Below are 26,150 nucleotides of genomic sequence, written 5' to 3'. Positions count from 1 at the left end.
TACACAATACTTATCTATTATTAAGTTAAATTGAAATTAATTTCAACAATTTACATTTAAATTAAAAATGTGTCAAAATCTCTGATCCACTTACTGTAATTAGTTTCTAACTGTAAGATAATATTTAGTGTGATTTATATTTTTTGGTGGTGGGAGCTGTGATTATGAAAGTTTCAGATGCTGATTTGTGGCTTCATATTTTCTTTTAACAGGACATATTTGAGATAGATGTGATCCACTATGAGGCTGAGGTCAAAGGTCATGAGGAAGACATTTCTTACCAGTCACGTCAGGAAATGGGTTCATTATCATTAAAAAACATTGGATTAAACCACAACAGGGTAAGAATGGATGATGAGAAGCTGTGATGAAGAACTTTGTTGGTTTCTACCAAGGCAATCATTGTCCAGAAAATGTTTTCCTTAAAATAATTTCACATATTTTCATCTTAAAAACTACAATGTGTGAGTTGTTTTATCCATTTCATGAAATGTGTGTGTGTGTGTGATTGTGTAACGTGTGTGTTCAGTGAACTGTATCAGTCTCTGCAGTAGTTTCCAACTGCAGCATTCAGTTCAGTTTCTGTTCAGTCTGACTGAGGGAGGTTTTTGTACAACGCTTTTTCACTGTGTGAACACCCGCTGACTGTTGGGATAGTGTTCACTCTGACAGTAGTAAACTGCTGCATCTTCAGCCTGAACTCCACTGATGGTCAGAGTGAAGTCAGAGTTTGATCCACTGCCTGTAAAACGATCTGGAATCCCTGATGCTCGAGTTGTAGCACCGTAAATCATCAGTTTAGGAGTTTCTCCAGCTCTCTGTTGGTACCAGGCTAAGTAGTTCCCATTATAAACATTCTGACTGGTCCTACAGTTGATGGTTGTGGATCCTCCCAGAGCAGATCTCACTGCTGCAGGCTGAGTCACTGTGATCTGGCCTCTGGACTCTGAGGATACAGAGACAAAAACATAAGGCGGCGTCATGGTTTTGTGGGCTTCATTTCAAAGGGACGGATGTTCATAGAGGAGAGGAGTTTGATTCTCTGGACTTTATCTGAATTTAGTAGTAGAAAATTGCAGGTCATCCAGGTCTTTATGTCCTTAAGGCATGCTTGGAGTTTGTTTAACTGATTGGTTTCATCTGGCTTCATTGATAAATATAATTGGGTGTCATCTGCATAACAATGAAAATTTATGGAGTGTTTCCTAATAATATTACCTAAAGGAAGCATATATAAGGTGAATAGAATTGGTCCAAGTACAGAACCTTGTGGAACTCCGTGTCTAACCCTTGCCTTCACGGAGGATTCATCATTAACATGTACAAACTGAAATCGGTCTGATAAATAGGACTTAAACCAGCTTAATGCAGTTCCTTTAATGCCAATTAAATGTTCCAGTCTCTGCAAAAGGATTTGATGGTCAATTGTGTCAAATGCGGCACTAAGATCTAACAAGACAAGTATAGAGACAAATCCTTTGTCCGAGGCAGTTAGGAGGTCATTTGTGACTTTCACCAGTGCTGTCTCTGTGCTATGATGTGCTCTAAATCCTGACTGAAAATCCTCAAATAAACTATTGATATGTAGAAAGTCACATAACTGATTAGAGACTGCTTTCTCAAGGATCTTGGAGAGAAATGGATGGTTAGATATAGGTCTATAGTTGGCTAAAACACCTGAATCAAGAGTAGGCTTCTTAAGAAGAGGTTTAATTACAGCTACTTTAAAGGACTGTGGTACATAGCCTGTTACTAAAGACAGATTGATCATATCTAGTAAAGAAGTGCTAACTAAGGGTAAGGCTTCCTTAAGCAACCTAGTTGGGATGGGGTCTAAGAGACAGGTTGATGGTTCAGCTGAACAAATCATTGAAGTTAGTTCAGGAAAGTCGACTGGAGAAAAACAGTCTAAATATATGTCAGGATTTACAGCTGTTTATAAGGTGCCTGTGTTTGGGGAGAGAACGGTGTCTGTTGAGGGCAGGAGGTGGTTAATTTTGTCTCTAATAGTTAGAATTTTATCATTAAAGAAGCTCATAAAGTCGTTACTACTGAGAGCTATAGGAATACATGGATCAATAGAGTTATGACTCTTTGTCAGCCTGGCCAAAGTGCTGAAAAGGAACCTAGGGCTGTTTTTATTCTCTTCTATTAATGCTGAGTAATAGGCAGCTCTGGCATTACAGAGGGCCTTCCTATATGTTTTAAGACTATCTTGCCAGACTAAGCGAGACTCTTCTACTTAAGTGGAACGCCAAATCCTTTCCAATTTTCGTGATGTTTGCTTTAATTTGCTGGTTTGGGAGTTATACCATGGAGTGAGGACATTTTTGTCTAATGGTGTATAATCCAGTAATAGGAATTCAAAAGTTATTAAAAAATGATCTGATAGAATAGGATTTTGTGGAAAAATTATTAAATGTTCAATTTCAATCCCATAAGACAGAACAAGGTCTAGGGTGTGGTTAAGACAGTGAGTGGGATTATTTACACACTGAGAGAAGCCAATTGAGTCTAATAATGAGATAAATGCAGTACTGAGGCTATCATTATCAACGTCCACATGAATGTTAAAATCACCTACTATAATTACTTTATCTGTACTAAGGACTAAATACGACAAAAACTCTGAGAATTCAGATAGGAATTCAGAGTACAGGCCAGGAGGACGGTACACTATGACACATAGAACTGGCTGTAAAGTTCTCCAGGTTGGCTGAGAGAGACCAAGAACAAGGCTTTCGAATGAGTTATAATTAAATTTAGGTCTAGGGTTGATGATTAGGCTTGAGTTGAAAATGGCTGCAACTCCTCCTCCTCGGCCAGTGTCTCGAGGAATATGAGTATTAATATGACTGGGGGGAGTGGATTCATTTAGACTGACATATTCTTCATGACACAGCCAGGTTTCAGTGAGACAAAATAAATCAATATAATGATCTGAAATTAAATCGTTTACTAAAACAGCTTTAGATGATAGAGATCTAATGTTCAAGAGTCCACATTTAATTATCTTATTTTGTTGTACTATTGCAGTAGTGGTTTTAATTTTTGCTAGATTTTTATGAATGACTCTTCTTTTGTTTACTTTGGATTTAATTTTTAAGTGGTCGGGGGACAGACAGTCTGTATGCAGTTTTGGGTGGGTAACTGCTCTAATGGAAGCGCATTTTGGATCAAAAAGACAATCGACAAGATAGGAAACAAGAAAAATGAAACATTTCTGCAACCCTTTCTGGCTTTGTACAATTATTTGCTGTTTTTCTGTGAAATAAAGTTTTACCTGTGAGGAAGCTTTGCCAGAGTGTCAAGGAAGGTGATAAGTGACAGACTCAGAGACTACCAAATGAAAACAAGCTAAATCAAACTTACCTTCACACAGCTACGCTGACATCCTCTTTGGTTTCTGCACTCTCCCAAACTAACATCTCTCCCTTTAAATAGGCCCTGAAATCTGTCTAGGCAGAACCATATTTCTATCAGGGGTGTCCTTTCCCTTAGACCAACAACTGGTGAATGACAGTGTCACTTGTATCAGTTAACATTGTTTACAAACACTCATCAACAAAAGCATTGTTCCTTAGCGTAAACCAAATTAAGTACAAATAACATAAATACAAAACCAAACATTTAACTAAATAAAATAAATTCCCTCACACTTGATCTAACCCATGACACTACTGGTGATGTCAGCAAGATCTTAAAATCAGGAAGTGGTTCAGTGCCTCCATTTTGTCTCCTGGCTGCATGGTGGGTGAGTATGGTAGGTTACAACCTAAGCTAATCTATAAGTCAAGAGACAATAAATAATGAACTTCAATACTTTTCTGTCTCGATTGATCCATAAATGACAGCGATGTGGCTGGCTAAACAAACAAATGACAAGTATGGCAGGAAATGCAAAGTTTAATGGAGACAAAATGGAGGTCTCACCCACTTTTTAACAGCCTCTAAAAACTATTCAGATAAAACAATCCTAGAACTACTTTTCTCCTTTGATCTTAAGATTTGATACTGAAATAGTCAAAACTCAGTTTTTTTTAATCAGGAAAAATTAAGCCAAATAATTTGGTTTTGGATATAAATAGCTTGACTCAACCAGTGAATACTGAACTGTGTTAGTATTGAACATACTCTATGTTTGTATGCTAAGTCCTTCATATATTTTAAGATAACATCCGTTGTCATTTATCTTTCCTCTTAGACTCCAGTGAAACATGCGTGCTGAGGTTCCTTGAGCTTCAAAGAAATCTCTGTATGCTGAAATACTGTCTGTATTGCTTGAATTATTCCAATGATTATTTCTTGACTTAATGACTTAATTGTGTTGTCTGTAAACTGTCAAAGTAAGAAAAATACACCAATTTTAGTGTAATTTGCAGAAGCCCAAGGGAACTTCTTCAATTGTCTTGTTTCGTCTGACCAACAGTCCCAAACCCCGAGATATTCAATTCACACTGATGTAAAGAAAAGCAGCAAATCCGCATATTTGAGAAGCAGGAACCAACACATTTTTGTGAAACAATTATATAAAATTAAGATATTATTGCTGAATAATTTTCTATTGATCAACTTTATCAATTTAACATTGTAGATCCACTTCAAACCCTGCCAATATTACATTTGAAGTTTATACTTGACTGTTATTTTGTAAACTAATCAAAAGTTCACATTCCTGTGTTTTGTGCACATCTAGGACTAAATCACTCACTCACCAGAAAGTGGCTATTGTATCGGTAAGTCAGATAAATATTTACATTTTGTATTTAAAAAGTCACTAAAGCATTTCATTGTGAAGTCCTTGTTAACTGGAATAATTTGCAATTATGACTGTAACACAAATTATTTCATATTTTTTGATAAATCTGTTCCCGCAGGATCAAACTGACTGAGTGGGCGGGGCCCTCGACGGGTGCCCCGAGAGCCCGTAGGACTCGAAGGGAGCCACGGCTGGGGGGCCCTCGACGGTGTGCATGTGTGTGTGCATGTGTGTGTGCATGTGTGTGTGTCTGTGCATGTGTGTATGTGTGTGTGTATGCGTGTGTATGCGCGTGTGTGTGTGTGTGTGTGCGCGCGCGCGTGTGCGTGTGCCTGTGTGTTTGTGTGTGTGCGTGCGTGTGTGTGCGTGTGCGTGCGTGTGTATGTTCGTGCATGTGTGTATGTGTGTGTGTGCGTGCGTGCGTGTGCGTCTGTATATATAGTTTCCCTGGTAGCTATGTGCTGGATTCACTGAAAAACTGAGCAAAAGGGCTCTACATTTGAATCTTGGTGTGTGTGTGTGTGTGTGCATGCGTGCGTGTGCGTGTGTGCATGTGTGTGTGCGTGCGTGTGCATGTGTGTGCATGTGTGTGCGTGTGTGTGTGTCAGTGAAAACAAACATCTCAGACAGTCTTGGACTTCACCACTTCCTCTTGAAGTCCCCACAGTCAGGTTAATGATATAAAGTTTAACTCAGCTCAGATGTCAAATGAAGATGAGAAATCATTCATATTACAAAATGTGAAACACACATAAAATGTGCAAATGGATTTACGTAACATATTACCTAAATAAGTTTGGTAAATTGGATCAATAAAGACATTCATCACAAAAACATCAAAACTACCTAGTGTGAGATGGAGAACATGTCTGGACCAGACAACCTACACCAAACACAGACAAACTGAAGGCTTTTCAGTATAAAAACAGAGGCGTCAAGACAAAAACTTACTGACAGAGACAGACAGACATATGTTAACATTACTGCAGAAAACTACAACCCCATAATTGTGACACATAAAACATAACTACATAAAAATGATCTTCATAAAAACGTGTTTTTTGTGTGTGTTGGTGTTAGTTGTTAATGATACACCAGTGTGATACACTGGATCAATATCTGCACTGATATTGATCTTATTCAATGCAATGCAACACAATTTTATAAACCTTCTGGAACAGTATAATTAAGATTTGTCTGAAAAGTGTAAAGAGTGTCAGTTTTGAACATCTCAACATGTAGTGAAGTTATGTGTAGCTACAGCCTCATGTTATCATACAGAAGAATAGAAGAATGAACCTACTCAGTGAGGTTTCCAGATGTTTAACTGAAATACAGATAGAAGTACTGGTAGTGGATCGGCACTCTGTATCAGCCAATATCCTGAGTTTAGGTATCAGAAATGGCATCAGGAGATTAAAAGTAGGATTACTCCATCAATAGTTATATAAATCACTTGCACCTAAGATCAACAGACAAAGAGACAGAACCTGTACAAAGTACCTGGAGGAATGAAAAAACAGATTGCTCTGATAAATAGTTTCAATTTATCCTAAACTTGAATATGTCTCTGTATGTCTCTGTCCTCTGTTTACAAAATGTTACCAAATCATGAATATTTCACCTATTTTGTTGGTAATGTGACGGCTCCTCTGCTTTGCTTGCTGCTGCTGTGCTCTGTTTGCAGGGGTGGAAACCTGAGGGCAGGCTGATTAGCAGGATGGGACACATCTGGGCCAGATGTGCCTCATGTATATATATAAGCTGGAGAAGCTGCCAGTTGAGTCTCTCTCTTCACTCCTGCGTAGTTGTTTTTCCTTTGTTCCACCCTACAACACCCATACAGCATACACTCACCCATTCACTCCCTACATCACTGATCTTACAGACTCACCCCACCAATGTGTTACTTTGGTTTGTTTTGATTACTTTATTTTAAATAAAATTACCTTTTAAAATATGGAATACCCGTTTGACTTCCCTTTTTTGCCACAGTCCAGAGCTGTGACTAATCTTTGTGTATTTTAAGTGTGTGTACAGATAGTTTGGCTTTTTATTTGTTGAGGCTTCATGATGAATACCTGAGGTGCAACTCATAAAAAAGGAAAGATTAAAAATAAATACAAAATTTGTATATTTTGAATGTGCAGATAATTTTGTGTGTATGTGATGAACATGCAACGTTTTCTCTCTTTTATTCTCAGCACATCCATACAATGTTCTTCAAAATATTTGTTTATAATTTTATCTCATGTAAATGTTGCAGCCTGGTTGCCAGAATAAAACGTTGGCATTGTACGTTTCTGCAAACCACAGAAACGTTGAATATCTACGTTTCAACACGTGAAACACGTAGCATGTTAACATTTCAACAAAACGTATCATATCAAAATATCAGCTGACTTTCCTATCAGGAGGAGGAGGGGTCGGTGGATGGATAGTAAGTTTCCTCGACCATCTCGAAACCAATGCCCATTTCCCGTTTCAACCGACAAAGCTGGGTGTTTTTAGTGAGACATCGGGACATTTTCAGCCGTTTTTATTTCATTTTTTATCTTTTAATTTTATTTTAAGCCAAACCATGATCTTTTCCTAAATCCAAACAAGTGGTCTTTGTGCCTAAACCTTACCAGACTTTAACCACAGCGCTGTCACACCATAAAACATCATTATTCAACGGATAGAAATGTTAATATGCTACGTTTTGTAGAAATGTTGATATGATACGTTTTGTTGAAATGTTGATATGCTAAATATTACACGTGTTGAAATATAAATAAATATAAATATAAATATAAATATAAATATAAATATAAATATAAATATAAATAGATAAATAAATAAATATTCAACGTTTCTGTGGTTGGGTTGCACAGTGTAGATTAGTGATAGTCAGTGGGCTGGAGGCTTTCACGCGTCAGGCGCAATATGATACTGGTGGCCTAGTTTGGTCCCTCCTTTCCACACAACACACGAAGACGCACAACAAAATTAAGACGATTGTTTGTGTACTGCAGTGGTCACTCGGCTCCCAAAAAAAGTCATGCCGTGAAGACGATGGAGCTTGTTTTTCTGCTCATCTTCTTTCCTTTCACACTTTCAGGTGAGATTAATTTAAAAAAATGTAAAAGGCGTAGCAATTACACACAACTCACTTTCACTTTCATATTGGGCACCTTTACGCAGTTTAGATCAAGCTTTACATGTACCATTTTTGATAAGTTGTCCATTATAAAAGGTTCAATCAATGGCTTTAGCAAAGGACAGGCGCGTAATCCCCGCGGTGGAGGAGGAGGTGGGGGGGGGGGGGGGGGGGGGGGGGGGCGCAGTACATAACAGGACGCATACCTCTCAAGGGTGCGCACACATCGTTCTGTTGAACACAAACAACCAGTCCAAAGTTTAAACACACCCTCCCATTCTGACTACTACTGTATTTTGCTTCTTTTATTTATTTCTAGTAGCTATTACATAACCTGCTGAGGTGTCAGTCGAAATACAGCTATTAATGAGATAAATTCAGGACTGAAAGATTTTAACTTAATCTATAATGATGTTCAGGTGTCACTGAAACTGAATAGATCCGGGATTTTGCAGAAATAACAGTTTCTGTACAGTACTTATGTTCTGGGCGTTGTTAAAATCTGGCTGTGTGTCAGATTATTTCCTTTGACTTTATTAAATAATGTCATTGATTGAAATGAACTAAAAGATAAAAGATAACACTGTAACAGATTGTTTTAAAATGTGTACTCATACTGTAAACTCAGATTAGTGATACTGTAATGCAGTGTAATATAATATAATCTAGGTATGATCAAATATGTTCTCATATAATGTAGCATCTCCTATAGTAGGACTAAATGTACAGCTATTAGCTATATTGTGTTTAAGATATTTACCTCATTATTTAGAGGAAATATCTCTATTTTTGAATTCATCAGAAACTATTTTGTAATTATGAGGTCTTTATCTTGTAATCATCACTGACCTAGGCCTGATTTAGTTTGCTTTTGTTGCCTCTTGGTTTGAGGTTTTTGATACTGATGTCACTGAACATTATTCACCAAAGTCACATTTCTGAAATTATTTAATCAGATTTTTACAGTGTTTTGTTTTTTCCACCAGACTGACTAAACACAGATCAGGTTTCTGGGCTCATATCATAGCAGCTTCCTACTGTACTAATAATTCATATTAATTATTATGATTACATACAGATTTTTTAAAAATGTGATTAATAACATTAGATAATATAATAAAATCACAACATTTCTAAAGATTAAAATATTGTCACAATTCAAGCAAAATAAGGCACAGTAAGGAAGACAGTGATAAATAGTTGTAATTCATATGCTTTGCTCACCATATGTTGTTCCACTTTCAGGAATCCCATAGCAGTGTACAGATATTTATATCAAGATTTAACATTTTGATTAGAATTACGGTTGAATGTACAGACAGGGGACAAATTAAAGGAAAAACTGGTACAGGTCTGAATTCTTGACCACTACAGTGAGGGGATCTGGTGGCTCTGTTATGCTGTGGGGGGCATTTTGCTGGCATGGTTTGGGTCCAATTGTCCACTTAGAAGGAAGGGTCACTGCAAATCAATACAAAGTTGTTTTGAGTGATCACCTATGATGAAACATTTCTATCCTGATGGGAGTGGTCTCTTTCAGGATGACAATGCCCAAATCCACAGAGTACGAGGGGTCACTCAATGGTTTGATGAGTATGAAAATGATGTTAATCATATGCTATGGCCTTCACAGTCACCGGATCTAAAACCCAATTGAACACCTATGGGAGATTTTGGACTGACTTGTTAGACAGCGTTCTCCACCACCATCATCAAAACACCAAATGAGGGAATATCTTTTTGAAGAACATTGTTCATTCCTCCAGAAGAGTTGCAGAGACTTTTAGAAGCAATGCTAAGGCTGAGGAACACCATTCTTCAAAAAGATATTCCCTCATTTGGTGCCTGTACCGGTTATTCCTTTAATTTGTCCCCCGTTTGTATATGTAATCGTTACTAACCTTATATTAAATGATTAGATGTTAAGTTAATAAAGCTGTCTTAGTCATTATGGCAAATGTGTCGACAAGACATGGCCTATTAACATATCCAGCATTCATTTATGTTTTGAGTTGTGTTTTTGGCTGCCTGGCCAATGGAAGGTCAATATTCACTCTCCTTTTAGCTTTTGTTTAGTCTCAATCATTCCAAGTATAATATCTGGCTCTTAGGTTGGTAGATGTTCTACTTTCATCACCAGCTCATCACTAACTTTGTGTGTCTGAGGTTTCATGCTGGACAAAATATTGAATGTAATTATCATAAATATGTATAAATGTATGTTTATGAAAACTGGACTTCAAAACCCTTCAAACTTTTTTTTCTCTTACAGTGAAACACTCGCTGAAGTTTTTCTTCACAACGTCCTCTGGTGTCAAAAACTTCCCAGATTTTGTGGCTGTTGTGGTGGTTGATGAAGTTCCAACAGGTTACTATGACAGCATCAGAAAGACAGCAGAGGCCAAACAGGACTGGGCAAAGAAACTTATAGAAGATGATCCACAACATCTGGAGTGGTACACGAATAGGTGTTTATTAAACCAATATGACTACAAAGATCAAATTGACATTTTGAAGCAGCAACTGAATCAAACTGAAGGTAAGTAAAAGTGCTGTAAACATGTAAAGTTGTGTTTTCAATTATATACAGACATATTTACATGTTGAAAAACATACACAGTTTACAAAATGTGCATATATTCTTCCCTCATATCTCTCCTTCTATTACCAGCCATGTAATGTGAGGGACTCTTTCAAAATGGGTCGTCAATATTAATATTATATATAGTTTCCCTGGTAGCTGTTCTGGATTCACTGAAATGAGAAACAGGGTCACCTACATTTGAATCCTGCCCTTTGTGTGTGTATGTGTGTGTGTGTGTGTGTGTGTGTGTGTGTGTGTGTGTGTTTGTGTGTGTGTGTGTTTGTGTTTGGTCCTTGTCATGTTTGGTTTCATCAGAATGATTCAGGTCAGGTCAGTTTTAGTTGGAAAGATTACATCGCACCTTGATGTCAGTTTGTGTATTTCTGTGTGTTGGTCTTGCAATGAAGAGGTGACTCTTCCACATGTTCCTTGACATTTTGTAAAATGCAGCCTCACATAGGCTCCAGCCACCTGTAACCCTCTGTGGGATCTCACTCTGCACTCTGTCTCTCTCTCAGGTGTCCACATCTTCCAGAGGATGAATGGCTGTGAATGGGATGATGAGACTGGAGAGGTTAATGGTTTTGTTCAGTTTGGTTATGATGGAGAAAACTTCTTAGCATTTGACCTGAAGACACTGACATGGAACGCTTCAAAACCACAAGCTGTCATCACCAAACACAGGCGAGACAGAGAGAGACCCAACAATGAAAGGTGGAACTACTTCCTCACCGAGCAGTGCCCTGAGTTGTTGAAGAAGTATTTAGGCCTTGGGAAGAGCTCTCTGCTGAGAACAGGTAGAATCACATGACCTGATGTAGTTTCATGGACACAATATTAAAATCCTTCTTCTCTTTCTAACATCTATCCCTCATCCCCTGCCCCCTCCCACTTGTCTCTCCAGACCTTCCCTCAGTGTCTCTCCTCCAGAAGACTCCCTCCTCTCCAGTCAGCTGCCACGCTACAGGTTTCTACCCTCACAGAGCCATGATGTTCTGGAGGAAAGATGGAGAGGAGCTTCATGAGGACGTGAAACATGGAGAGATCCTCCCCAACCACGATGGATCCTTCCAGATGAGTGTTGACCTGAACCTTTCATCAGTCACACCTGAAGACTGGAGGAGGTACGAATGTGTGTTTCATCTCTCTGGTTTGAAGGACAACATCGTCACCAAACTGGACAAAGCAGTGATCAGAACCAACTGGGGTAAGACTGGAATACTGACTTTACAATGTTTATTTAATGTATAAATGTAATTTATGAACATTTAGAAGATGTTAAACCTGAGCTCTGATTTTACAATTTGAATGAGTTTGAAACAATCTTGACTTTCTGGAGCTGAAGGTTAGTTAATTACAGGGTTAACAAACAAAACTGCTGTTCTGCTCATTCAAATAAATATTGTTTCTTACTTGTTACATTATGCACATGACCTACTTAAATACCTTAAGTGGATGCAATAAAAGGCAGTTCAAATCTAGTGGTGTGCCAGCAAATGATTAGGAGCACAGGTCTGTCACAAATCTAACCAAATTAAACATGAAGAATAATTTCAGAAAAAAGAAATACAACATGCAAAATGCTAGACCACATTTTTTAGTTTACTTGTATTTTATTTATTACACTGTCATGGGATTACTCACAAGACAATCTACTGTTTGTATGTGAAAATAAGATTTATTAAACAGTAAGAACAAACTAGAACTGTTGCTGATCTGAGGAAACATGTGACCATGCAGGAGAGAGCAAGAGCTTTCAGGGAGGACAGGGTGATCAACTCAAAGATGACAGGATGAAAAACATAAAGAACAAAGCTTTAGTATTACAATAACAAAAACACAAAAGGTGTAATACAACAAAGACAGGGAACAGGTACAACATAGACACAGGACGGACACACAGAGGTCTGAAGCACTAAGGTGGTTTTCACCTGCAGATGGTCATTGTATGAATTATTGTGATGCCAATTTTTTTTAAAAAATCAGATCAACATGTCCAGTAACATTAATTTCACCTAGAAAGAGACATCATCTGCTTTTGGCAGTATAATTGAGCTGCTGTACTCATATTAACAACTCTGCACATCCTGGACAATAATAAGTTTCCTCAGCAGAAAACTCTCACAGGATTCCCAAACTGTCTGTGTGTCACGACGGGAAAGTCCTGTGTTTTAAGGGGATGAAAATAACAAATGTGGTTGTGAATAATGTTGTATGATTATCATACATCATTATAGGTGAAAATACCAAAAGTGCATTGAAATGCACTTGATGCACTGTGAATGTTTTGTTCTGGTTCCAGTTTCTCCCTCAGAGTTCCCTGCTGGTCCTGTTATTGGAGGTGTTGTAGGACTGCTGCTGCTCCTGGCAGTCTGCATCACTGGAGTCTTCTTCTGGAGAGGGAGATATAATGGTGAGAGACAACCATACTTTTACTCATCATGAAGCCATTTTAACAACAAATAACTGTAACCTGGCTGATGTTCAGTAACTTGATCTCCAACTGAAGTTACTCTTGCCTTTCAAAATAAATCAGTGGAATTAATACAGTGTTTCTATAAAACATTTATTAGTGTTTTCTTTGTTTGCTTTCATAAATTCTGACATTTTACATTTTGAAATATTGTAATCTCTCATCTGTATTTCAGGATTCAGGCCTGCAAACTGTGAGTATTCTGTCAGTTTCTCTCTCTCTCTCTCTCTCTCTGTCTCTCTCTCTCTCTCTCTCTCTCTCTCATCATCTTCTGATCCATCGTCAGTCAGAGATGCAGCTCTTAACAGATCACAGTGAGTATTTCATCATGTCATCAACACTGTGCAGATACTGTATGAAGAATCTCTCTGTTGCTCCTCCTGAAACTAGCTACAGTATACTGATATAATACTCTCATAAATATACTGAAAGTCTGTCTTTGTTAAAAAACTGTTTAGCTGATTTGGCAAAATTTCTCAGTCAAGTTTATATTTTGGACTAAAATCAAACATACATATAATATGACCACTAATAAGTCCAGGTTCCTTTCTATTTGTAACTCTGTGAATTCATAGATCAGGTTTCAGGTCGTCAGTGGATGCAGTGAAGAATGATATCTGTGAAGATTATCTGAGAGCTGATAGAAGCATTAATGTTGATGTGAATCCTCCACTGCAGGAGTAACAACATCTGGAGAGAACTGATGCTGCTGTCCAGCTGTTTCCTCAAACCTTTGGTGGAGATGAATCACTGCAGCAGCTACCAGACACCAAAGAGCCACAATGTTACTCCAGTGGGGCATCTTTTGTCTTCAGATATCAAATTCATATCAGTTAGTCATGTGATGTACTGTCTTTGATGATGATTAGCATTAAGTCAACTTATGGGAGACATGATGATACTCAGCACTTTAACCTCTGCTTCTAACGCGAGTCAAACCTAAAACTTTAAATGTTCAACTACTCATGCTTTCACTAACAATTAGTTTGACAGTTTCATTTCAGAAACACTAATGAAGATTCTGCACTAGGCCACAGTTGAAAAACACGATTTTTGTTCCTCTGTTTGTTTCATTGTGGGAGCGGTTGTGGCTCAGGAGGTAGGGCAGGTCGTCCACTAATTGGAAAATCGGCGGTTCAATTCCCGGCTCCTCCAGTCCACATGTTGATGTGTCCTTGGGCAAGATACTTAACCCCAATTGCTCCTGATCGCTGTGCCATCAGTGTGTGAATGTGTATGAATGATTCGATTTCCTCTGATGGGCAGGTTGGGACCTTTTATAGTAGCCCCTGTACCATTCAGTGTATGAATGTGTGTGAATGTCATTCGTAGTGTAAAAGCGCTTTGAGTGGTCAGAAGACTAGAAAGGTGCTATACAAGTACAGTCCATTTACCATTCCCATGGTTTAAACACTGCATACCAACTTCTCCCACTTTAACCAAAGTATAAATATCTGTGACTTATGTCTCAGTCTTAAGACACACATCGCTCCTCCACTCCAAGTAACAGCTGTTACTCTTTTTACACATAAATTTATAAATGTTTCCACAGTTTTACACAACATAAAGTTCCTCTGACACCTAATTAATCTGACAGATGTACTTTATTGCAAAAATGGCTAAATTGATTTTATATATATGAACTTTTACGTATAAATGAACGTCTGTTACTTTCAAGCCTTTGCCAACAAGTTCACACAATGCTGACTGAGCATTGTCACCACCAAATAAATCTCTCTGTATTTCACAGTCAACAGAGGTTTTAAATCTCATGTCAGGCGCAACATTCCCACTCTGGCCGTTTGGCCTTTAATCGTTTGGCTCTTCCAGAGGTTGTGACGCTCGAAACAATTTATTCACTGTTTTACAACTGCAACAGTAGGTTACAGCTAGTGGTGTACTGGCATACTGAGATGGTGGACCATTAAAACAGCTCTCAGATGTGTCACATACAGAAGGTGACATAAGGTCAAATGTAAATTAGAAAAATATTTTTTAATGTTTTTTTATTTTTTTTATTTGGTGAACTTAATTTCATTTAGAGGGTTTGCTACATTTTCTTGTGTCATTTTTGTTCAATTTGTTCAGTTATTAAATAAAAGTCTCCTGAAAACCTGCTTAAGCTTCATCCTACCAACATATTTAACATACAAGGACTATCGACTGGTAGAATAAACTGCTGTAAGAAACAACCATCATTGGGCTATTGGGTTATTACATAACCTGTTGAGATGTCAGTCGAAATACAGCTATTAGTGAGATAAATTCAGGTCTGAAACGTGTTAAATTAATCTATGACTCTCACCAATGTTGACGTTCAGGTGTCACTGAAACTGAATAGGTCCGGGATTTTGCAGAAATAACAGTTTCTGTACAGTACTGATGTTCTGGGCGTTGTTAACATCTGGCTGTGTGTCAGATTATGTCCTTTGACTTTATTAAATAGTGTCATTGATTGAAATGAACTAAAAGATAAAAGATAACACTGTAACAGATTGTTTTAAAATGTGTACTCATACTGTAAACTCAGATTAGGGATACTATAATACAGTGTAATATAATATAATCTGGGTATGATATCATATAATAATATAATATTCACAGAACAAGAATTAAGTTGAAACCTCAAAGCACATACCTCAAGTATTACTTTAATAAAGGAGGTGTTTTTTTTATTAAACGTATACATGTAATTTGCCGTGAATATTCAGAAGATGTTAAGCCTGGGTTCTGATTTTACAATTTGATTTTCTGGAGCAGAAGGTTAGTTAAGTTCAGGGTTAATAAACAAAACTGCTGTTCTGCAGACTGAAATAAATTTAGTGTCTTACTTTTTACCTTATGCACATGATCTACTTAAATTACTTAAGCAGTTGCTATAAAAAGCAGTTCAAAATTAGTGGTGTGCACCCCATTAGGAGGAAGGTCACAGATGAGGGTGTGCCGTTGCTAATCCAGCAGCTCACTACAAACTTAATGTCAAGAATGAAACCTGCTCTGGAAAAGGCTGAGTGTGTTTTGTGCAGAAACCTCACTAAAGTTACACAAACCCCTTTAATCATGCTTTGCATGTAAAGCACACAAATCAAACCAAATTAAGCATAAAAAATAATTTCAGAAAAAAGAAATACAACATGCAAAATGCTCAACCACATTTTAAATATTACTTTGCACTTTGCTTTAAGGGGATGAAAGAAACAAATGTGATTATCAATAATGATGTATGATTATCATACATCAGTTTAGGTTAAAATAAAGTACATTGGCATGCACTTGATGCACTGTGGATGTTTTGTTTTGGTTCTAGTTTCTCCCTCAGAGTTCCCTGCTGGTCCTGTTATTGGAGGTGTTGTAGGACTGCTGCTGCTCCTGGCAGTCTGCATCATTGGAGTCCTCATCTGGAGAAGGAAAGATAATGGTGAGGGACAACCATACTTTTACTCATCATGAAGCCATTTTAACTCCACTGTTTTAGCATATTTCAGCACCGAATTCAAACACATTTATTTATTCTGAATGAATAAAAGAAATATCAGTGTAACTTGACTGATCAGTAGCTTGACTTCCAACTGAACTGAAGAGTTGTTTGTTTACCAGGCTTGGACCGTTAAATTGCCCACGGACTTTTCACAAGCTTTGTTCTGCTGCAACACACACTTTACACATATCCCCAAATTTATCTGATCGGTATGTACCATCTATCTGCTCGCCAGCCAAGATTCCAGTCTGTGTAACTAAAAGACCTCATAGACCTCTTTTGAGAAATTCTCAGTCTCTTATAAGATCTAACTTCCAAATTCACAGCGGAGTAAACTTTAACAACCTCGTACGCATCCCTGCATCCAGTGGCTAACTAACTATTTACAGATCAAAGTAAGACAGTAAATCTGCAGATGGCACTTTTAAATATCAGGTCCCTTGCCAATAAAACTTTTTAAATCAATGATCTTATTTTAGAGCATCAGTTTGACTGTGTATTTTTAACTGAAACCATGCTAAACACAGACATACCTGCCATTATTGAAACTGCCCTGCAATGATATTTTTTAGGACAGCCACCATATGTACTGATGCTCTAAAGCCAAGGGATTTTTCTTTTGATGTTTTTAGTTCATTTTAGTATCATGGTGTCATTCTGAAATATCAGGTACCCATTCTTGCAGTTATTGTTTATAGACCACCAAAGCATTGCCCAAATTTCTTGTCTGATTTTTCTTTCTTTCTTTCTTTCTTATCTATCATCAGCTCTAACTATGACAACATAATCATTATTGGTGACTTTAATTTACACATTGACAATAACACAGACAATAGGGCTGCTGACTTTTCACATCTATTGGAAGATCTGAGCCTCATACAACATGTCAATGAACCAACTAATAGTTGTGGTCATACCTTAGATCTTGTCATTATACAGGGACTTTGCAAACCCTCCCTTCATCAACCCTCCCTCCATTGGTTGATGAACTAGTGGACAATTTAAATACATAACTATAATCAGCTATTGATCATATTGCCTCAGTCAAGTACAAAAAACATCCTCAAAAACAAAAGCCACCATGGACAAAACAGAATATCAACCAACTCAAAAGAAACTGTTGCAAAGCCGAACGGAGATGGGGAAAGACAAAACTTCAGGTCCACCATGTTATCCTCAAAAGAACTCCTAGCAGAATACAATGCAGCCATCTGAAACACTAGACAATCATATTTCTCTGGACTTATAATATAAATAAAAATTCTAACAATCCAAGTGTTCTTTTTTCAACTGTCAACATCTCATAAGCCATCCCCCTAACTATTACCCTGATCACCTGAGTCTTACTAAATGCAATGAATTTTATGCCTATTTAAGAGATAAGATTGCAGCCATCAGAATGAATATTATTCAGAAAAGGCTAAAAAAAAGCATTACCCCAAAATTCAAATGTATCATGCACTTTTTTACATCAGTGGACTTGGAAACAATCAAGAAAGTTGTCCATGAGTTAGATCCTCAACCTGTGCTCTTGATCCCATTCCCGCCATTTTTTAAAAATTGTTTTTTTAACAGTTTAGCAGAGGAAGTTTTAACAGTAATTAATCACTTGCTGTTCGCAGGCACCTTTTCTGCAGCTTTTAAAACCACTTTAATTAAACCACTGCTTAAAAAAGACAGCATAGATTGTTCTGTCATCTCTAACTACAGAGCAATCTGAAACCTGCCTTTTCTGAGTAAGTAGAAAAATGTTTCTAAACAACTGAATGATTTCATCTGTGACATCACTGTGTTTGAAAATTTGCAGTCTGGTTTAGCTCTAGTCAAAGTTGTAAATGACCCCAGAATGAAAACTGATGAGAAAAAGCCCTGTGTGCTTGTCCTGTTAGATCTCAGTGCTGCATTTGATACTGTAGATCACAATATTCTGCCGGCCAGAGTTGAACTCTGGGTCGGTCTCTCTGGCACAGTTCTTAAATGGTTCAGATCTTACTTAACTGGTTGACATTCTTTGTGGTCATGAACGACCACTCCTCTGATGAAATAGACCTGATATGTGGTGTCCCGCAGGGCTCTATCTTAGGTCCAGTTCTTTTCAGTCTGTATATGTCGCCACTCTAAAATATCATTAGAAATCACAATATCTATTTTAATAATTATGCTGATGATACCCAGCTATATATCTCTTTAAGTTCAAATGACTACAGTTCTATTAATGACTTGATTATATGCATGGCTGACATAAATCAGTGGATGACTCAAAACTTCTTGAAGCGGAATCAAGACAAAACTGAGATCCAGAGATTGCCAGAGTCAGACCATTCCTCTCCCAGGCAGGCAGAAAAGTTAATACATGCTTTTTATCTCCGTTAGGTTGACCCAATGTGACGCTCTCCTGTTTGGTATGTCTAAGAAACCTGTTTGTCAGTTACAGCTCTATTCTTCAGCAGAATGTGTTCTGACGAAAACTGGACAGAGAGCCCACATCACTCCAATTTTAAAATCGTTTGGTTAAAATTCTTTTATTGGTTTTTAAGTCACTGAATGGCTTTGTCCCGTCTTATCTATCTGACATGGTTAAGACGTATGTGCCTGCTAGGTCTCTTAGATCCTCTGGCTCTAACCTCTTCACTGTTCCTGAGGTCAGAACTAAACAGCATGGAGACGCAGCCTTTGTTTGTTAGTATGTTGACACTTTCAAACAAAATCTTAACACGTATCTTTTTACCATTGCTTTCTCCTGAATTTTTAAGTTCTGACGGTTGTTTTGTTTTCAAGTCTTATCCTGTGGTTTTTATTTTCATTTTGCCTTTTTTTCCCCTTGTTTTTATTTTTGCTATCTGCTTTTATGTTAAGCACTTAATGTTGCATTTTATGCATGAATTGTGCTACATAAATAAAGTTTATTATTATTATTTATTTATTATTTTTTTAATTTTATTTTTATGTATTTATTTTTTGTTAATCTCTTGCCAGAAATCAGTCAAATTAATACAGTGTTTCTGTAAATCATGTAGTTAGTGTTTTCTTTAAATTCTGAAATACTGTAATCTCTCATCTGTATTTCAGGATTCAGGCCTGCAAACCGTAAGTATTCTGTCAGTTTATCTGTCCGTATCTCTCTCTTTATGTACAAATAAATGCAGATAATACTTTAAATTGAACAACTGGCACTTTGTTTTTTTTCTTTTATAGCTTCAGACTCATCATCCTTTGAAACTTCTTTGGTCAAAGATGCAGCTCTTAACTGAATGAAAAAGTAAGTATTTCATCTTGTCATCAACACTAGAGTAGAATCAGTCCTTTGTTGCTCCTCCTGAAACTAGCTACAGTATACTGATATAATACTCTCATAAATATACTGAAAGTGTCTTTGTTAAAAAACTGTTTGGCTGATTTGGCAGAATTTCTCAGTCAAGTGATCCAGTATAGTTACAGGAAACAGTTGACACTGAGGTTTTGTTGTAATACTGATTAAAATGGTTATATTTCAGACTAAAATCAAACATGTACTTACGTATAATATGACCACTAATAATTCCAGGTTCCTTTCTATTTGTTACTCTGTCTTTGTAGTTTTCTAGTAAATATTTAGAGGAGAATAGTGAACTCAAATAAAGATGCTGTATCATCAATATTTTTTTCTATTTTGCACCACAAATGTACATTAACAAAACTTGTTTTAATGAATATTGAGATGTGACATCACAGGACTCGTCAGAAAGTCACATGATACATCAAACTAAAGTGTGAATTCATAGATCAGATTTATGAGTTTCAGGTCATCAGTGGATGCAGTGAAGAATGATATCTGTGAAGATTATCTGAGAGCTGATAGAAGCATTAATGTTGATGTGAATCCTCCACTGCAGGAGTAACAACATCTGGAGAGAACTGATGCTGCTGTCCAGCTGTTTCCTCAAACCTTTGGTGGAGATGAATCACTGCAGCAGCTACCAGACACCAAAGAGCCACAATGTTACTCCAGTGGGGCATCTTTTGTCTTCAGATATCAAATTCATATCAGTTAGTCATGTGATGTACTGTCTTTGATGATGATGGGAGACATGCAGCACTTTAACCTCTGCTTCTAACAGTCAAACCTAAAACTTTAAATGTAATGCTTTCACTCACAATTAGTTGGACAGTTGCATTTTAGAAACATGAATGAAAATTCTGCACTAGGCACCAGTTGAAAAGACATTTTGATGATTTTGTTTTTCTGTTTCATTGTGAGTACTTACGTAGTTTGAACACTACATACCAACGTGTCCCAAGTTAACCAAAGTGTAAATATCTGTGACTTATGTCTTAGTCTTCTGACACACATTGCTCCTCCACTCCAAGTAACAGCTATAACTCTTTTTAAACTTAAATTTGTTTACGTTTCCACAATTTTACACCACATAAATACAATTGTGAATATGTAGATACTCCTCCTTTAATTGAAACTTACATATTAAAGCAGTAACACTTCTTGGAGCTTATACATTTGTATCTTATACATTTGTCATCTTCAGAGTCCTGTATTTGTCATGCGGATGATAAATGCTGATATGGTAATTTTAAGGTTATTATTAATTCTCAGATTATTGATGTTAGAGGATTAATGAGGATTTTACTGGTGATACTGACAGATGTACTTTATTTCATATTGCTAAAACTGAAAATTGATTTGTCTACATGACAGTATACGTCTTCTCTAAGATTATGTGATCTGTTTTTGGCTAAATGTTTTCACTTCAGTTTAAGTTTGTCTCTACATCATCTACAAGTTAATTAATTATGAATTGTTAATCAATCATCTTTTCACTGGTGATTTGAAAACATGATTTTTTGGGGGTCACAGTCCTCAGATGTGTCCCAGACAATAGGTGTAGAAATGATCTCCTGTCTGTATATAAGGTCAAATGAGAATTAGATTTTTTAAATTTATTTATCTTCTTTTTTTATTTGGTGAACTTATTTTTGTCTATAGGAGCTGCTACATTTTCTAGTGTCACTTTTGTCCAATTTGTTCAATTAATAAATAAAATTTTCCTGAAAACCTGCTTAAGAGGTCTTCCTGTTACATCATACCTGTGTAAACCTCAAATGTTCAGATGTGTTGGCTGAAAGGTTTTGTACCACGTTTTGGGAAACACTCTAGTGAAGCTTGTCCCCGATACCTGGAGAGCATGAGCTTACTTTTTCAAATGTTATCAGTTGTCAAAATGTGTGAGGATAAAAGATAAATGTACACACAATGAACCTTGTGACTCAGAGTGTGTCTTTCCCTATTTTACCACTAGAGAGCAACATAACTCTGAAATGTCTCAGCTGTGAAGTCACCACAGAGAAACAGCTGCCAGAGCATTTCCACACCTCCAACATAACAAAGGGTTTCCTGACTTTCAACAGTTAAAGCAAGATTCTTACAAACAGCCTGTTTCCATATAAGATCAGACCATTATGGTTAAAGTGAAAATTAAACCCAACCGTGTTACTGAAGATTTAAGCACTTGCAAATTATCATCAAATAGATGCAAAAAAAGTATTTAATTAAAACTCAGCAACAGATATACAGCAAATTAGTTTTGGAAATGGTCACCCGCATAGACCTCCGCACTGTAAGTGATGGTCATGATATTTTGATGTCAGAAAGGAGGTTGGTAGTTAAAATTTTTAAAAAGGCTAACAGATTTATACAAATAAACTTGCCTTGCCTTACATTAAAAAACTCTATGCTCTTACTGCACTAAACAAATGATGCTGAGAGGTGACAACAAACATGACAAGTATGCCTGTGTATGCGCAGATGGGCCCTCAACTAATCGAAGTAAAATAACTGATGCCCCGAGCCAAAAAATTCAGAACATCCATTATCCATTATAAATCCAGACGTTTGATCCTGGCAGCTGTCAAAATCACCCCACTGTGCTCCGGGAAAACACCGAATGCACATCATTGTGAATCAATGAACTTGGAGATATTTTTTTGGACTTTAAACTATCAATTGTGTATAACTATTACATTTGTTCCAAAAGTAAAATGTGTGTCTGTATAGATTAGTGATAGTCAGTGGGCTGGGAGCCTTAACGCCTCAGGCGCAATATGATACTGGTGGTCTACCTTGGTCCCACCTTCCCACTCAACGAACGAAGACGCACAGCAAAATTAAAACGGCGACTGGTTTGTCCACTGCAGTGGTCACTCAACAGGACTGCCCAAAAAAATGATGCCATGAAGACGATGGAGCTTGTTTTTCTGCTCATCTTCTTTTCTTTCACACATTCGGGTAAGATTAGCTTAAAAACTGTGTTTTTTAACATTAAGTTAGAAAAATTACTTGTTTGGTTTTAAGTGAGAGTGTAAAAGGCTTAGTGTAATACAGTTCACTTTCACTTTCAAATTGGGCACTTTTACGCAGTTTAGTTCAAGCTTTACCGATATCATTTTTGATATGTCATCAATTATAAAGGGTTTAATCATTGGCTTTAGCAATGGTAAATAAATTATTTACAAATCCCTTATAGACGGGCGCGTAATCGCCGTGTAGGATGAGGGGGGTGGGTGAGGGTGGATTACGGTTGGGCTGGGCTGAACAAATTTAGTAACCACCCACCCGCCCCCCTCCTCCTTTATAGAAAAAAAATCAACCCATGTAGATCACATGTGAACTACGTCACTTTAGAAATGTTGAGATGATACGTATTTTGGAAATGTTGATATAGGCCTATTACGTTTTGTTGAAATGTTGACATAATGCGTTTTGTTGACATTTTCATATGATACGTTTTGTGGAAATGCTGAGATGGTACGTTTTGTTGACATTTTGATATGATACGTATTGTTGAAATGTTAATATGCTACGTATTTCACGTGTTGAAACGTAGATATTCAACGTTTCTGTGGTTTGCAGAAACGTACAATGCCGTACAATGTTTTATTCTGGCGACCAGGCTGGTACATAACTGTTATTTCAGCAAAATCCCGAATATATTCAGTGTCAGTGACGGCTGCAACCCAGTCGCCAGAAGAAAACGTTGGCATTGAACGTTTCTGCATGGTTTGGCTTAAAATAAAAATAAAAAATAAAATAAAAACGGCCGATGTCTCACCAAAAAAGCCGGTTTTCTCGCAAGAAAAACGGCTGCAAATGTCCTCACGTCTCGCTAAAAACACCCGAGGTTTCGAGGTGGTCTCGAACCGTTCTTTCTGCTGACTTCCAACTTGCTGCCAACAAACCAGCCTGGTCGCCAGAATAAAACGTTGGCGACTGAGTTGCAAAGAAAGAAGACGTTAGATAATGTGAGTCAGATATGACCTCTGTGTTCCTTTTGGTCGCTAGTTTCTTTCATGATGGTTAAATGTTTCTCTGCAGCTATATAAATATATAAAACTTGAAATTAGATATTTATAATAAACAATACGTCCTACAACTCCAATATACCACTGCCAATTAATTCTTGATTAAAATGGAGGAAACTAAGCAACGTCTACCTGAAGGGAGAAATGTGAAGTTGGCATGCTTGTCTTTTGCCATGTTGTATCTCCAGGTAACGTAATAATGTTTTTAAACAGTTGTATAACTTCTATTTCAGCATTCATATTTCTATTTTAAAATATAAATGTATAATATTCATAAACTGTACATTAACTGCAGAACTTAACATACCTCAGATTTTAATGTCTATTCACTGCCAGTTTTATTGTACTTTTAACAATTGAAACTTGTAAAACACAACTCTCAACATTAGAGGACATACAAAATATAAAATTTAAAATTAGACATTTATAACAAACAATACGTATATATACACGTCCAACAACTCAAAGATACCACTGCCAATTAATTCTTGATTAAAGTGGAGAAAACTAACCAACGTCTTCCAGAAGGAAGAAATGTGAAGTTGGCATCCTTCCATTAGAGAATAGTTAATTATCAGTCAGAAGCATTCACTGTCATGTTACTGTGAAAGTATGAAAGGACGTTGCTGGAAAAGAAACTCTGAAGTGAACTGTGAAGCCAGTCACACTCTGTCCTCACAACAATACTGTAGAAAGTTAACAACCAGGAGAGTTTCCTTGTTTGTCAGTGTCAAATGCAACAAATGCAGCGGGAGATTAAATATGACATGATTCATCTCAAAGAAAGAAGACGTTAGATAACATAAGTCAGATATGACCTCTCTGTCCCTTTGGTCACTAATTTTTTTCATGGTGGTTAAATGTTTCTCTGCAGCTGTTGTGTGTGTTTGTCTTCTTTGAAAATAGTAACGGCTGCACACTGACACTTACTTACTTCAACACAGCAAACATTGAGATGTGAATGACTGTCATCTGAACATCAAGATGTCCTGTTATGGTTCAAAAAAAGTTACCTGACCGTCAGCTAGACGTCCCCTCTGGACGTCCCAGCAACATCAAAATATGTCGTTACCATCATCAACAGGCTATTTAACTATTCTGCTGAAGTTCATGTGTACAGTGTGCAATCTACAGCTTTATACATCATGTATGTCCAGATTAACAACTTAATATGTTCAAAAATTGTCCAACCAACAATTTTGTCAGTTTGACCCAGACTTCTGTTATACATTTTAACAACGTGTCACTTTCAAGATAATCCTGATAATAAATGATATGAAACCAAACACATTTTAGTTAGTTAAAAGTTAATACAAGACATGCAATCATTTTTACAGAAACACAGTGAGCACCAAAATGAAACTGTATTCTTTAACAGTTAAATTGCCAGTCACTGGGAATAATCTTGCATGCCATCAACATACTTCAGAACCATCCACAAAATCCTGCCCACACCTGCCAGGAACTGCTCTACCTAAGCCTGATTCTGATTGTTTTTCTGTTGCATTTGTGTGTGTTTCAAACAAACATTGCTGTTAAAGAGCATTTATGCTAAGTCAATCTACGCTAAATATGTATTTAATAATGTATAATTAAAGGTTTAAAAAATAAATTCTTTGGATTGAACAGAAATGTAAAGTCTGTTGTGCTCATAGAATCATATATGAAACATCAATGAAAAACTATTCTTTAAAACTTTGTTTGTCCTACAGTGAAACACTCCTTGACATATTTTCTGACTGGATCATCTGGACTCCAAACCTTCCCAGAGTTTGTGGCTGTTTCAATGGTTGATGAAGTTCAGGTGGGTTACTGTGACAGCAACAGCAAGAGAGCAGAATTCAAACATGACTGGATGGAAAAGCTTGTCGAAGATGATCCTCATCACTCAGAGTGGCACATTGGTCACTGTAATGCTTTTCATCTGGAACTAAAAGCTGAACTTGTCAATTTGAAGCAGCACTTTAACCAAACTGGAGGTACATATTTACCCTTTAATTTTTTGCTTCTTTGATGTTTTTTTGTGTGTTTAAGTCATTGTTTATTTATTTATTTGTGCATCTACATGAACAACAGTTCACTTGAATACACTAGTAGAATACATGTTAAGCAACTTTACATATCATACTCACAATACAAATAATTTATCTCATCCTATCTGCAAAACCATCCCCACCACTCCCCAACTGAAGGGCAAGAAATATGATATACTATTATTATATATATTGAACATATACAACATAATATACAGACATGCATATCTTTCCAACATCTAGAGGGGTATCTACACCCAAATCTATCTATAAATAAATGCACAGACATTCAAAGTTACTTTTTGCATGTGCATATGCACACCAGAAAGCC

The 26,150-nt window shown here is 37.0% G+C and overlaps 1 protein-coding gene, 1 long non-coding RNA gene, 1 pseudogene and 1 gene segment (V, D, J or C); 3 read left to right on the top strand and 1 right to left on the bottom strand.

Moving 5' to 3' along the window:
* Window positions 1-623: 623 nt before the first annotated feature.
* LOC122970317 lies at window positions 624-998 on the bottom strand. The segment is given in 1 exon segment: window positions 624-998. A coding segment is annotated over 1 exon segment (360 nt).
* Window positions 999-7,734: 6,736 nt separating this feature from the next.
* Window positions 7,735-13,988, top strand: LOC122969384 (major histocompatibility complex class I-related gene protein-like). Of its 2 annotated transcripts, none has more exons than XM_044335029.1 (7): window positions 7,735-7,862; window positions 10,174-10,440; window positions 11,004-11,282; window positions 11,390-11,692; window positions 12,800-12,898; window positions 13,134-13,151; window positions 13,637-13,988. In XM_044335029.1, coding segments are annotated over exons 1-7 (1,014 nt in total). In that variant the 5' UTR covers window positions 7,735-7,816; the 3' UTR covers window positions 13,639-13,988. The 2 variants fall into 2 exon arrangements, with proteins under 2 accessions (XP_044190964.1, XP_044190963.1); XM_044335028.1 differs by having other exon boundaries at window positions 7,736-7,862; window positions 12,788-12,898.
* A 2,282-nt stretch (window positions 13,989-16,270) lies between these two features.
* Window positions 16,271-20,389, top strand: LOC122969405. The gene is made up of 4 exons (XR_006399019.1): window positions 16,271-16,376; window positions 19,506-19,523; window positions 19,632-19,695; window positions 20,309-20,389. It is a non-coding gene; the product is annotated as an uncharacterized LOC122969405 (long non-coding RNA).
* A 2,169-nt stretch (window positions 20,390-22,558) lies between these two features.
* The window catches only part of LOC122969385, a 32,067-nt pseudogene continuing 28,475 nt past the window's right edge, over window positions 22,559-26,150 (top strand).

Source organism: Thunnus albacares, chromosome 19 (assembly GCF_914725855.1).
Source record: "Thunnus albacares chromosome 19, fThuAlb1.1, whole genome shotgun sequence".
NCBI classification, from domain to species: Eukaryota; Metazoa; Chordata; class Actinopteri; order Scombriformes; family Scombridae; genus Thunnus; species Thunnus albacares.
This window is presented reverse-complemented; position numbering and strand designations above follow the sequence as displayed.